Source organism: Diabrotica virgifera, chromosome 7, assembly GCF_917563875.1.
Source record: "Diabrotica virgifera virgifera chromosome 7, PGI_DIABVI_V3a".
Classification (NCBI taxonomy): domain Eukaryota; kingdom Metazoa; phylum Arthropoda; class Insecta; order Coleoptera; family Chrysomelidae; genus Diabrotica; species Diabrotica virgifera.
The window spans coordinates 228,096,944-228,110,827 of NC_065449.1; the positions used below are offsets into that span (position 1 = coordinate 228,096,944).

At 32.2% G+C, this 13,884-nt stretch overlaps 2 protein-coding genes across 4 annotated transcripts in view; one reads left to right on the forward strand and one right to left on the reverse strand.

Annotated features, from left to right (window-relative positions):
• Positions 1 to 11,462, reverse strand: part of LOC126887653 (zinc finger protein 239-like) — a 39,714-nt gene extending 28,252 nt beyond the window's left edge. For 2 of the 3 annotated variants that reach the window (XM_050655276.1, XM_050655277.1), the window contains exons 1-2: positions 11,326 to 11,462; positions 10,830 to 10,952 (exon numbers count right to left, since the gene is read on the reverse strand). In XM_050655276.1, coding sequence (XP_050511233.1) covers positions 10,830 to 10,950 — 121 coding nt within the window. In that variant the 5' untranslated portion in view covers positions 10,951 to 10,952; positions 11,326 to 11,462. Of the gene's footprint in view, positions 1 to 10,829; positions 10,978 to 11,325 lie in introns of all 3 variants that reach the window. The other variant, XM_050655275.1, reaches the window with a different exon arrangement.
• Positions 1 to 13,884, forward strand: part of LOC114344460 (DNA polymerase eta) — a 380,902-nt gene that overhangs the window by 134,503 nt on the left and 232,515 nt on the right. The window lies entirely within an intron of this gene.

The window sequence follows — 13,884 nt, forward strand, 5'->3', positions numbered from 1 at the left end:
TTACGTTATTAGCGAGGGCCAAAAGTCCCTGAGAACTTCTATAATGTTTATTTTAATAAGTTACACGGGTTAAAAACTAAAAGAAAATTTAGTGTGATTTTTAATTTCAAATATATCACTCAAAATAAACTTTTTATTTATTCTAAGGGACTTTCGGCCCTCGGTAATAATCTAGTCTTTCATTCTGCGTTTAAATTTTTCAAAAATATTTATTGGTTTTTTCAGGATTCGAAAAAAATGAACACAATGCCGTGGTAATATTTTCCAAATCTATCTTTGTCTTACAACGCACTGAGCCGAATATAATATTGTCAGCATATATTGTCAGTCAGACACTGACAATCAGTGACAATTTTAAATCTTTGACATTGCATCGGGAATATGTTGAGTTATTGATTAAATATTATTGATATATAGTGTATTTGATAAATAATTGATTTAAGACGTGAACTTAATAAAAAGTTATTTATTGTGTATTATTTGTGGAAGATCCAAGCAGAGAATACATCAGGATAATATATTCTGTGATCCAAGTATTTTGTTGTTAAAGATGTTCAAAATTGTAAGCGTTCCATAACAATATATTATTAAAAAATCACTCTTCCTCTTTTCTCGATTGAGTATTAGTCTTTGTGAACAAATAAATTATTACAATCACTGAATACATAGTGAAAAAATTATCACATTTATTAACTGAAATAATAATTTGCAATTATAAAAATAACAGTTATCCAAGAACATTCAAAACCCATCTCTTTAAATTAATGATGACATTTTCAAGTAGAATGACATTCTAGTAATGTTTACATATCCATACCAGTGTGAATTTTACTACACGTAATTTGCCGTGTAAAGACAGAAAAAGTAGGGATACACGTAAAATATTTGCGAATTATGTACCCATAGCCTTAAGTTGGTAGGACACACGGTTTTCTAGAAAAATCTATTTGAAAATTTTTTGTCTCTTGAATTTGAAAAAAAACTTGACAAAAGAATTAAAAAACGCTGTATTTTACCAACTTAAAGCAAGAGTAACTTTTAGTACTAGAATACCTCATAATTTAATAATCTAGTGTCAAAAATGCTTAGAGATTAGTTTTCCATCTTTTGCGTTATTTTGCTAGTTATTAGTGCCCTCATCACTGTATAATGTTATTATAATGCTGTAATGGGGTGATCCCATCTATTTATTAAACAAAATAGAGACATTTTTGTAATATATGAGATATAATTATATTATAGTATAGCTCTCAATGCGTGACAAGCTTAATAAGTGGGCATTATCAATTCACAAATCACAAAAAACTAATTGTCAACAACAGACACAAAACATCTGCTCCTAAAAATTCTTTGAATTTCATAGTTTAAAGTGAGTCTTTTATTTTGAAAATAATATCATTTTGTGGACAAAGTTGTAAGTTATACAGTGGCTGTATCCGTTTTTGTCCTATTTTTGAGGTATTTGTGTAATTTGCAATATACTGCTAAAAATAAAATACTAAAAATTTTAATTCTACAAAAAACTAGTTCTGATAAGGTAATTTGAAGATAGGCCAGTTAATGAGTTTGGCTTGTATATGGATTTAATTTAAGCAAGCAGAACCTTTACTCATTATAGGCCAGGTGTTAATTTGATTTTGCTTCATTAGTGAACTTAATATCTCCAATTCAACTTTAAAATGGTTAGCAAATGTTCCAGTTGTAATGATGATCTTCTTGACAAGTTTGTCGCATGTGATAGCTGCCATGTTACTGTGCACCAGTCTGAACACTGTACTGGTTTATGCGCCTCTGAACTACGCGCTGTTGTTATCCAAAAAAGAACCTTAATGTATTTTTGTGCTGATTGTCGTTTATCTTTTAAAAGTGTACCCAAACTTATTAGGGAAATTGACTTTTAAAAATGAACTTAGTGCTTTGAAACAGGACATGTTAAAACTTAAGGCTGAAAAAGGTGCTAATTCATTTTCTGTTGATGATGTGGTAAACGAGCTTCATGAACGGGAAAAAAGATCTAAAAACATCCTCATTTTTAATCTTCCTGAATTAAGTAACACTTCTGAAGATGCTTCTCAAGTAAAATCTATTTTATCAAAGGCCCATGCCTCCATCAACACAAATGAAGTCAAAATCTTACGCTTTGGAAATGTGAACAAGAATGGACATCGTCCCATTAAAGTAATTTTTTCTTCAGCAAGTGATGCTCTTCATGTTATTAAAAACAAACAGTCGTGAAAAAAGATATATTTTATTTTAGATCAAACCCCTAACCAAAGAAAGCTTTTAGATAGTCTTAGGTCCGAGCTTTCAGAGAGACAAAATGCTGGAGAGGTTAATCTCACGATTAAGTATTTCAATAACATACCTAAAATCATTCAAAAAAACCTTTAAACTCTACTGACTTGGGCAAGTTTACAGTCTATTACCAAAATGTCCGGGGTCTCAGAACAAAACTTACTGAATTAAGCCTCAATGTTTTTAATTGTACCTATGATATTATCATTCTAACAGAAACTTGGCTCAATGGTGACATTGCTGATGCTGAAATTGGTCTTGTCAATTACAATATCTATAGACAGGATCGTAAACCTGCCTCTAGTTCATCTCTTAGAGGGGGTGGAGTATTAATAGCTATTTTAAAGAAATATTCATCATTACGAATCCAATCTGATCCTTCTATTGAACAGCTGTTTGTACGGTTCCACGGCAAACTTATTCTGGGAGCTCTATACATTCCACCTCAATCTCCAGCCTACACCTATCAAGTTCATGCTGACCAACTGATACTTCTAAGTGAACAGTTTTCATCCCTGAAATTTCACTTATTTGGTGACTATAATCTCCCCTCAGCTAGGTGGAGAGTTGAAGATTATTGCTCTTCTGCAACCTCACAAACTTCATCACCTCTAGCTGTAGTTGATGCCATTGAGGTTGTTTCAAATATGTGTGCTTATCATAATCTTTTTCAATGTAATTTTATAGCAGGGGTGTTATTCTGGATCTTATCCTGGCCCCAGAAGAGCTTGTCATTTCTGAAGCTGACGATGCTCTGGTTTCACCTGACTCTCATCATCCTCCTCTGTTAACATCATTGCAGCTTAATGTTTTTGATAGGTCAATTTCTGGTAACGAATATTATTATGATTTCCGTAATGCAAACTTTCCAGCAATTCACCAATGTCTAGAATATATAGAATGGGATAACCTGTTTCGTGGTAGAGATCTTTCCGACATGATCGCTATGTTTTATGGCATTATTTACTCTCTCATTGAACATTTCACTCCAGTTAAATATTTTAGTACTAAAAAATTTCCTTGTTGGTATTCTTCTGAGCTTAAGCAATTGTTAAAGGAAAAAATAAAAGCTCATAAAATTTATAAAACCTTAAAGACTCCTGAAAGCTATGCTGATTTTTGTCATCTGAGAACAAATTGTAAAAATCTATCTAAATGCTATTATGACAATTACATACGTTTCACCGAATTTGCTATACAAAATAACGCAAGGCATTTTTGGAAATTTGTAGGTAGCAAGCGTGAAAACAATTGCATACCTGACTCAATGACCCTGAATGACTCTGTAGCTTCATGTGGCAATGATATTGCCAACTTATTTGCAGATCACTTTTCATCAGTTTATAGTGATATTACTTTAAATTGCAATGTTGACAATATTCAGTCTCAACTCAATATCTCATCATATCGTATCCAGATTTCCAAAATTTATGAAAAGCTTTCATCATTAAGTGTCAACAAGGGTCCTGGGCCTGATAGTATACCACCTAATTTTCTTAAGGAATTCCGTTTTGTACTATCGCGACCTTTGTTTCATATATTTAATAAATCTTTGGATGTAGGTCAGTTTCCAGACTTTTGGAAACTTTCTTATGTCACACCAATATATAAATCTGGTAATAAATCTAATATTAGTAATTACCGCCCTATATCTATTCTTAGTGTTATACCGAAGGTTTTTGAAAGTATTATAACTGATTTCCTCACCTTCGATAGCTCCGGGATCCTAAACTCTCAGCAATTTGGTTTTACTACAGGTAAGTCTGCTGAACTGAGTTTGTTGACCTATGTTGATTTTCTGTCTGAAGCCTTGGAGGAGGGACTTCAAGTTGATTCAATTTATACTGACTTTTCCAAGGCCTTTGACAGAGTAAATCATGAACTCCTGATTCAAAAGCTTAGCTCCTATGGCATAAGTGGACCTTTGTTGCAGTGGTTACAGAGTTATTTAACCGAAAGATTTCAACAAGTTCAAGTAAACCACTTTTACTCACAGACCTTTCCAGTTAAGTCAGGAGTACCACAGGGGTCCCCTTTGGGTCCATTACTCTTTAATATATTTATTAATGATATTACCAACTGTTTTCACGATTGTAACGCCTTGCTATTTGCTGATGACTTGAAGTGCTTTAAAGTTATAAAAAATCATTATGATGCTGCCATATTGCAATCAGAACTGAATAACCTCTCTGTATGGTATTCACTTAACGGTATGAACCTTAATTCAATCAAATGTCATATAATTAACTTTAACCGTACTCACCACCCAATATTATCAAACTATTACATTGATGGCCAATTGCTCAACACTGTTAATAAAATCAAGGACTTGGGGATTACACTGGAAAACTCTCTTTGTTTCAATACTCACATCATCAATGTCATTCAAACATCTATGAAAATGCTGGGTTTTGTAAAAAGAACAACTCGTGATTTTACAAACATATCCAGTATTAGAGTTCTTTACTTCTCTTTGGTCAGGTCTCACCTCGAGTATTGTTCTTCAGTGTGGTCCCCACACTACTTGGTCTACATTAGGAAACTTGAACAAGTCCAAAATAGTTTCTTCCGTTATATTGCTTTTAAGCTTCATACCTATCAAGATTACGCTGTATGGCAGCATCAACTGCTGGTCCCTTCTCTTGCAAGCAGGAGAAAACAAAGGGACTTTTTGCTATTATTCAAGATCTTAAATGGTATATGCAGTTGTTCTCAACTACTTAATAAGATCGCACTGTTTGTACCACCTCGCACCACTAGACAAGTGCGAACATTTTATGTACCATTCTACATGTTTAATTATTCACTTTTTTCGTTCGTACCCAGAGTCTTGAATTTAGCAAACTCCCTTTACAATTTACAACTGTTCGACAACTCCATCAGTCGTTTTAAAAGAAATTTACATGGGATCAATATTTGAGTGAAGCGTCTGTAATTTGTTAACTTGGTTTTATGATATTATTTCATAGTACATATTTACTTCTAATATTATATTTATATTTCTGTATGTCTGTTTTTTATATTATATTATGTTATTGTTTTTTTCTGTACACTATGTATTTTTGTAGAATTGGGCTTGCCCGTAAAATAAATAAATAAATAAATTATCATGTACAGCTGGTTCCTAAAAAAACTGATACAACTCTTGGCCGGTTGTTCGAACGCTAATCAACAATGATCACTATCAAATATTTAATTACTGTCACCAAAACTGTCAATGTCAACTTTTATTGGGTTGCTGAAAACATAATTGATTAAAATTATGAGATTAGTTAATCAATTAACATAACAATTATTAACATAATTGATTAAGTAATTTCATATTACGTTTTCAGCAACCCAAACAAAGTTGACATTGACAGTTGGTGAGAGTAATTAAATATTTGATAATGATCATTGTTGATTAGCGTTCGAACAACCGGCCCTTAAGCGCATTTTATAGAAAATTGAGCAGTGTATTTTGAAGGATACTTATTATTTACATACTGTCAATGTCACTGCCAAATCTTAAAATTTGTCAGATAACTTATTCTGCTCAACCTCAAGAAATGGCTCCATATGCTGGCAAAGAACTAAAAGCAATTGTAACGAAATTAGAAGATAGGCGAACCAGTAGCGAACCATTTTAACGTAAGCAGAACAACAGTTCTTAATATTAATAAAAGATGGAGAGAACAAGAAACTCTCGAAAGAAAGCAAGGTTCTGGAAGACGAAAAATATCTACGGCTCATGAAGATCGTAGGCTTTTAAAATGTTTTGCTGCCCCTGATAGGGCCCAGTTATCTTTTAATTTGGTTACAATAATTCTTTCTTTAAGGCTATGGGTACATAATTCGCAAATAATTATTTAAAATTGTCACTGATTGTCAGTGTCCGACTGACAATATTCTATTCGACTAAGTGAGTTGTATGACAAAGATAGATTTGGAAAATATTACCACGGACATTGTGCTCATTTTTTTCGAATCCTGAAAAAACCAATAAATATTTTTGAAAAATCTAAACGCAGAATGCAAGACTAAATTATTACCGAGGGCCGAAAGTCCCTTAGAATAAATAAAAAGCTTATTTTGAATGAGATATTTGAAATTAAAAATAACACTAAATTTTCTCTTAGTTTTTCACCCCTGTAACTTATTAAAATAAACATTATAGAAGTTCTCAGGGACTTTCGGCCCTCGCTAATAACGTAATCTTTCATTCTGCGTTTAAATTTTTAAAAAATACTTAATAGTTTTCTCGGGATTCGAAAAAAATGAATCCCCATTTGAATAGCATTGCAGCCGAAAAATCGTACCGATCCTCTTAATATTATTGAGTTAAATCGTTTGTTTTATTGCTTATATATAATGTTCTTGAACTCCTAAGTGGAGCATAGAGCTTCAGTGAAAACGCGCCATCAGGTTCTATTTTGCGCTAGGGCCTTCACCTCATTCCAAGACTTTCCTTGACTTCTTACCTCGTCCATGATGGATCTTCTCCAAGTTTGTGCTGGGCGACCTCTTTTTCTTTTTCCTTGGGGATTCCACTCTAGGGCAGTTTTTGCAATACCGGAACTATCCTTTCGGAGTGTGTGACCTATCCACCCCCACTTTCTGGATTTTATTTCATTTTCTACCCTATTTTGTTGGGTCAGGTGTAGCAGATCTTCGTTTCTGATGGTGTTTGGCCAGAAAATACGCACAATTGAGGCGTTCTTTGCAAAAACCCCATATGTCACTTTTTACAACATCGGAGATATTTAAAAAAAAGTTATTTAATTGAACCCTATTAAGTTTACAGAAACTCTCAAATTAGTGATTTATTATTTTGATGATTACACACAGTTTACAATATAAATAACATTATTTTTTCCTTTTGTTTATTTATGAAGGACATTTATTCATTTGACATATGGGGTTTTTGCAGGAATTTTTCATTAATTTATAGGAAAAACGATATTTATAGTAATAAACCAAAATAAAAAATGAACGAAAAATGGTGTTTACTTATAAAATCACACAACACAACTATTCGAAAGAACTTTAACCTATAAAAACCTACTGACAGCCAAGTGATAAAGTTTCCCGCAAAAACACCAATAGTCATTAAAAACGGAATTGCGCTTGACATATGGGCAGTGTTGCCAATCGGCGGATAATTATCCGATTTGCGTACCTTTTTGAGAGTTGTCGTATCTTCTTCGTACCTTTAAATAAATCGGATATTTGCGGATATTTTGCATATATTCCCAACACCAACACATTCATTTTGTTTGGATCCACCCAAATTTTTATAAATAGCCTATACTGGATGAATGTTAGTGACATCCGATACTTTTCATCTTTTGACAAAAGGGACATGTGCCGATTCTTTTGTTTATAATTTAAATGCACAAGTGCATCCACTTAAGGCATGCTAATCCAATTCAAATTTCAAAAACCGTTATACAGTGTGAAAGGCACTTATGGAATAAAATTATTTGCGTCCTTGTTTAAAAGAAATATAAAAAGCGCTGGGACCCGTCGGTTTTAATATATAGGTGCATTTATATATATTTATAGGTGTTATAAATGTGCATTTTTTAAATATTAATTTAAATCTACAGGGTGATTGACGCAAGCCTGGCAGAGTCCATATGTTTTATTTTTATTGGAACACCCTACATATTTTTATATTTTTAAAAGCTGCTTAACAACCAATTTTAACGAAATATAACTCACAATAATACAGGGTGAAATTTTGAAATTAGAAAGTATGGAAACTACTTATGGAATAAAATTGTTTGTGTACTTATTTTAGAAAATTATTAAAAAATTCTGTGACCCGTTAACTTTTAAATTGAAATGGGCGCTTTATAAACATATATTTAAATATACAGGGTCCGTCACGAAAGTCTAGCATAGTCCATGATCTTTAGTTTTAATGAATCACCCAGTATATTTTTGTCTTATTAGAAGCTAATATTATACCTAATTATATTTATGATTTTTTTGAGGAATGTAATGGTACTATGCAGAAAAGAACTTTCCGGCACAGAAACGTCACTTTTCTGCACACTACTGTCAGTTATTCTGTGAGAAAATATTAAGTATGTTAACATAAAATTGTGCAGAAAAATGAATTTGGAATAGTGGTTGTAGAAAAATCTACTTATTTGAAACTAGTAATATCTAGATACATATCTACTAATTAACTCAAAAATCCTTCAAATTTTTTGCCTATAAAAATTATTTAGTCGGGCATTAACGTTGAACGCACCCATAGGCGTAACCAGGGGGTGGTTTTGGGGGTTATAATCCCCCTTTTGGATGTACTTTGAGCTCTATAAGCTTAACACCATTATTATTCCATACCCCCAGAGACCTTGAAGTTGAAGTAGATGTACCCCCTCCCCTTAGGATCATTCTGGTTACACCTCTGAACGCACCACGGGTATTATGGATAATAACTTTGATACCTTAATAATAAGACTGTCAAATACATTTCTATTGCTTTAGTTGTAATAAATCTTTAGTTTTTAAAAGAGCGTAGGCGCAAAATTTCGGACCAATAATCTTTAAATTTATTCATTTTTTTCGAATCCTGAGAAAACTAATCAATATTTTTGAAAAATTTGAACGCAGAATGAATGATTACATTATTATCGAGGGCTGAAAGTCCCTTAGAATAAACAAAATGTTTCTTTTGAATGAGATATTTGAAATTAATAATCACACTCAATATTCTCTTTTCCTTTTACCCCTGTAACATATTAGAATAAAAATTATAGAAGTTTTCAGAGACTTTCGGCCCTCGGTAATAATGTAATCTTTCATTCTGCGTTTAAATTTTTAAATAATACTTATTAGCTGTCTCAGGACTCGAAAAAATAATGCATTTTAAAAGCATTGACCAGAAATTTTGCGCCTATGCTATTAATGTAGCTGTAGTTTATTTTGTATTGATTTATTTATTATTTATTTTTCCAGTACCTAGTTTTAGAGGAAGTTATTACGTTTTAATAAAATAATATTTAAAAGTGTTTTTTTTACTTAAGTAATTATAATAAATTAATATAACGATCCAAATAATGAAATATTTAGATTTATTTATTTATTTAGAATTTAACCCTTACGATAATACAAAATACGAATAATAAAATAATAGTAAGTAAATAGTATTTACATACATGAATTAGGTAATAATCAGCTAGGATACGAGATTTTCATCTATAAACGAAAATTTTTAAACTTTGAAATAGAGAATCCAGTAGATTAAAGGGCCGGTTGCGGTTGTTCGAACGCTAATCAGAAATGGAATCAACTGATCATTATCAAATATTTATGTCAATGTCAACTTTGATTGTGTTGCTGAAAACATAATTGATCAATTATCTTAATAATTGTTACGGTAATTGATAATTAATAATTAATTAATCAATCAATTATGGTAATTATGATAATGATAATTGATTACAATCAACTGATTGGCGTACGAACAACGGATTTTGTTATTTGATGGTTGTTAAGGGGACTAAAAGAATAACATTGGCAACATTGATTTTAATAACAGAATAATTTTTGACCTAGCGTACCTTTTCGTGACAAATCGGATATTTTTCGAGCGATTATCGGATAATCTAGAGAAATGCGATTGGCAACACTGCATATGGGGTTTATGCGGAATCGCCTATACTTTTGTCGCTTATATTTTGGACTACTGTAACTTTAATGGAAGTTTCTTACGCAAGGAACGTAGGTAATTAGTCCTTCAATCCATAGATGGCATAAGTCCATTTTCGGAAAAAAGGACTACTGGGGTTTTTGCAAAGAACGCCTCAATTCTTCGTAGACATTTGTTAACAAAGACCTTCAATTTGTCTGTAAGGGATTTTGTCACTTTCCAGGTTTCACATCCATAGAGTAGAACAGATATAACATTTAATTGCTTAATAATAATAAAAATAATAACAACAACAACAACCCTATTTTATGTAAAAACTATCATTTATATAGATACTTTTTATAAAATGAAGGAATTCAAAATAGAATCAAAATTTAGACCTTAATAATTATTACAATTTATTAAATGTAATCAGTTGTTTGTTGTTTGTTTGTTTATTTTAGTATTTGTCTGCCATAATAAATATAATACAATGTCAGGCCAATCAAATACACTGCTCAAAATGATCAAATCGTACTAAGAGTCGTATCAGTTTTTTTAGGAACCAGCTGTACCTCACAGAACCTACCATGGAGTACCTAAACACTACAATTTTCTGAGCAATATGTTTTTTTAATGAAACTTCACAAACTAAGTTGTATACTACTTTATCTCCTGTAGGAACAATATTATCTATTATAGATTAAAAATCTAGACAAGTTCTCCTTACATAGTTTTATTGGGTGCGTTCGGAGGAATACAAAACAGCTGAGTGGTTGTATCCAGTGCTAATAGGGAAAGCTTAGTAAATCTATCAGCGGCTGACTTCCAGAGGTGTGGTCTGAACGCTACCGCTGACTCAGCTGTCCAGCCGCTTTGGTCGTCCAAACACACCCATTACTTCACTCACCTGAGTTAACTTCATCTGCTTTAACCGAGTCTTCAAGATCTTGGGATATACATTGTTGACTATCTATATATTCTGGACAACCATCTGCAATCTCTTCCTTGATTTCAGCTTTTAGTCCCATTTCTAATAAATAGAAAGTACTGTATACCTATTTCAATAAACATCAAGAAAACTTAATTTATGAGGATATCAAAAACCCAAAATAATGATGAAAGCCTGACGATTAATGGTAAAACTTTAGAACAAGTTGAAAACTACAACTATCTTGGCGCAATAATTAATCATACAAATGATTACTCCAATGAAATCAAAGCTGGAATAGAGAAAGCAAGAGCAAACTTCGATAAAATGAGAAAGGTACTTTGTGCAAGAGAACTGAAATTAGGCTTACGAGTTAGGCCCACAATAGCAATGATGATTGCAAACCTCCGTCGCAGAGATGGCACGTAAAGAAGATTTTATATTTAACACTAATATTTACTACAACTTGGCTTACCTGAATTATCTTCCTTTTCATTTTTGAAGGTTTCAAGATCTATGGATGTGGATAGCTGGCTCTCTATATCTTTTTGGTTATATTCAATACACTCTTCCTTCTTCTTCTTCTTCCTTTTTTTTGGGTTTCGATTTTTTTTTAATCATTTACCCAGTACATGTTATTGGTTATGCGCGTCTTGCTCAAGGCAATGCACAACCAGGTGTCCTGTCAACTTCAGATCTATTTTTTTTTTTTTGGTCCTATGTGGTCCTTGTCCTTCTTCTTGTTTTTCTGTAGCTAGAGGGGGAAAAGTGTTACAACATTTAAGGTTAACTTAAGACTTTTCTCGTTTGGGGGTAGCTTCCAAACATTTTCACATAGGTTTAGGGCTGGCTACCTTCGGTTAGGATTAAGGATTTTAAGGATACAAATATAATTTTTGACATTTTAGGAGATTCCCTGTATTTTCTGAAGTATTTATTTATTGTTATTGTTATTATTATTATTTTTTCAAAATTCTATAGATCTACTTGAAAAAATTTGATAAATTTATTGATTATCTTAATAACTTTATTCGAGGGTTTATATAAAATGCTCTGTAAAGATATTGGACTGTCTGTTCCAGCTTTTATTAGTTCTAGATACAAATCCATATCTTTATGTTTATTTATGGGGCACTCAAAGATGATGTGTACCAATGTTCCCATAGTACCGCATTCGCATATCGGTGTTTCCGTTTTGCCTATTTTGTGGAGATAACAAGGAGTTTTGCAATGTCCACTTCGTAAACGATTAAGGTTAGTAATATTGTTCCTACCCAAATATCCACATTTGTTATACCAAGGTTTTATAGGGAAACTATCCTGCAGTCCATAATAGTCCGGATATTTACCTTTAATTTGGGAATACCAGTTATTGTAAAATTGAGTCAAGATGTTCTTTTTTGTAACACAAAAGATATCTGTGCTGATGTTTTTTACATCATATGGTACTCTTAATTCTCTCCCAATATTGGCCAAGCTATCTGCCACCTCGTTGCCTTTAATCCCCTGATGTCCCGGTACCCATTCTAATCCTATTGAAAATCCCATATTATTTGCATCTACCAGTAGTTTTTTGGTCATTATAGTTACATAATCCATTTGGTCCCATTTGTGACTAGATATTTTGGATAAGGCACTTTTTGAATCTACAAAGATCACTGCTTTCATGATTTCCTTTTCAATACATACCGACATGGCTTTGTATACCGCTATTATTTCAGTTGTGCAGATTTGTGTGTAGTTATGGAGTCGTGACGAATATTTATAATTGATGCTTGGGATGTAAATTCCAAATCCCGATTGATTTGTTTGTGGGTCTATTGATCCATCTGTATATACGTGGGTATGATTATTATATATTCCACCATATTTAGCTATGAACCTTTCGTTCGATTCAATTTCATATTTTTCAAATTCTAGACTTTTAATTGTAATGGGGTATAGAAGAGTTTTTCTTTCTACCTCATATATAGGATTGATTTTATATCTAATTATGTTTTTTGTTTTTTTGAGTATATTTGTATATGCTAGTGAGTAATCAGGTATGACCTTGTTCCTCCAGAATCTATTGTTTGCATTTATTGCTTCGTTTAGCTTATTTAGACTCTTTACTATGATATTGTTTTTTTCCGGCATTTGTTTGAGTATATATTTATGTGCTAGTATCTCCCTTCTAACTTGTAACGTTGTTACTGAACATTCTGCTTGCAATATTAAGATGGGTGTAGAACGTAGACAACCCGTTACGATTCTCAAGGCAACATTCTGTACTTGTTCCAACCTCATCATCAAACTTTTACTGCAGGGGTTTAAAAGATTGGCTGCGTAATCTAAATGAGATCTAACTATTCCTTTGTATAAACTCAAAAGAATGTTCGGGTCAGCTCCCCATTTTGTACCACAAATTGCTCTCATGACATTTATTCCTTTGTTTGCTTTAGTTATCATGTCGTTAATTTGAATTGTCATATTCAAATTGCACTGTAAATGAAATCCCAGATACTTTATTTCATTTTTCCATGGAATTTCCATATTTTGATATATCAAATGTGGGAAGTTATAAGCCTGACTTCTTTTTCTAAATATTATTGCTTTTGATTTGTGTGCTGAAATTTTAAAGTTGTGTTTCTCAAACCACTCCTGTAAATTTATTATATGGGTATTTAAGGAATTAATTAGCTTGTATATATCAGATCCTTGCACCAGAATTACAAAATCATCTGCATATTGAAAACACTCCATCTCATGGTTTATTAAATCATGTAGGGATCTAGTATAGAGATTAAATAATATTGGACTGAGTGGAGACCCTTGAGGCAATCCAGTGGATGCTTGCATTGGGCCTAATATATTATTTGATTTGTCTTTAACGTAGATATTTCTGTTGAGCAAAAATTGCAAGATCAAGTTTGCATAAGTTATTGGGATGTCATACTTTAATAAGTATTTATATAGCAAATATATATTGACTGTATCATATGCCCTACTGATATCCAAAAAAATTCCAATTGTATTTAAATTTTTACTAAATCCA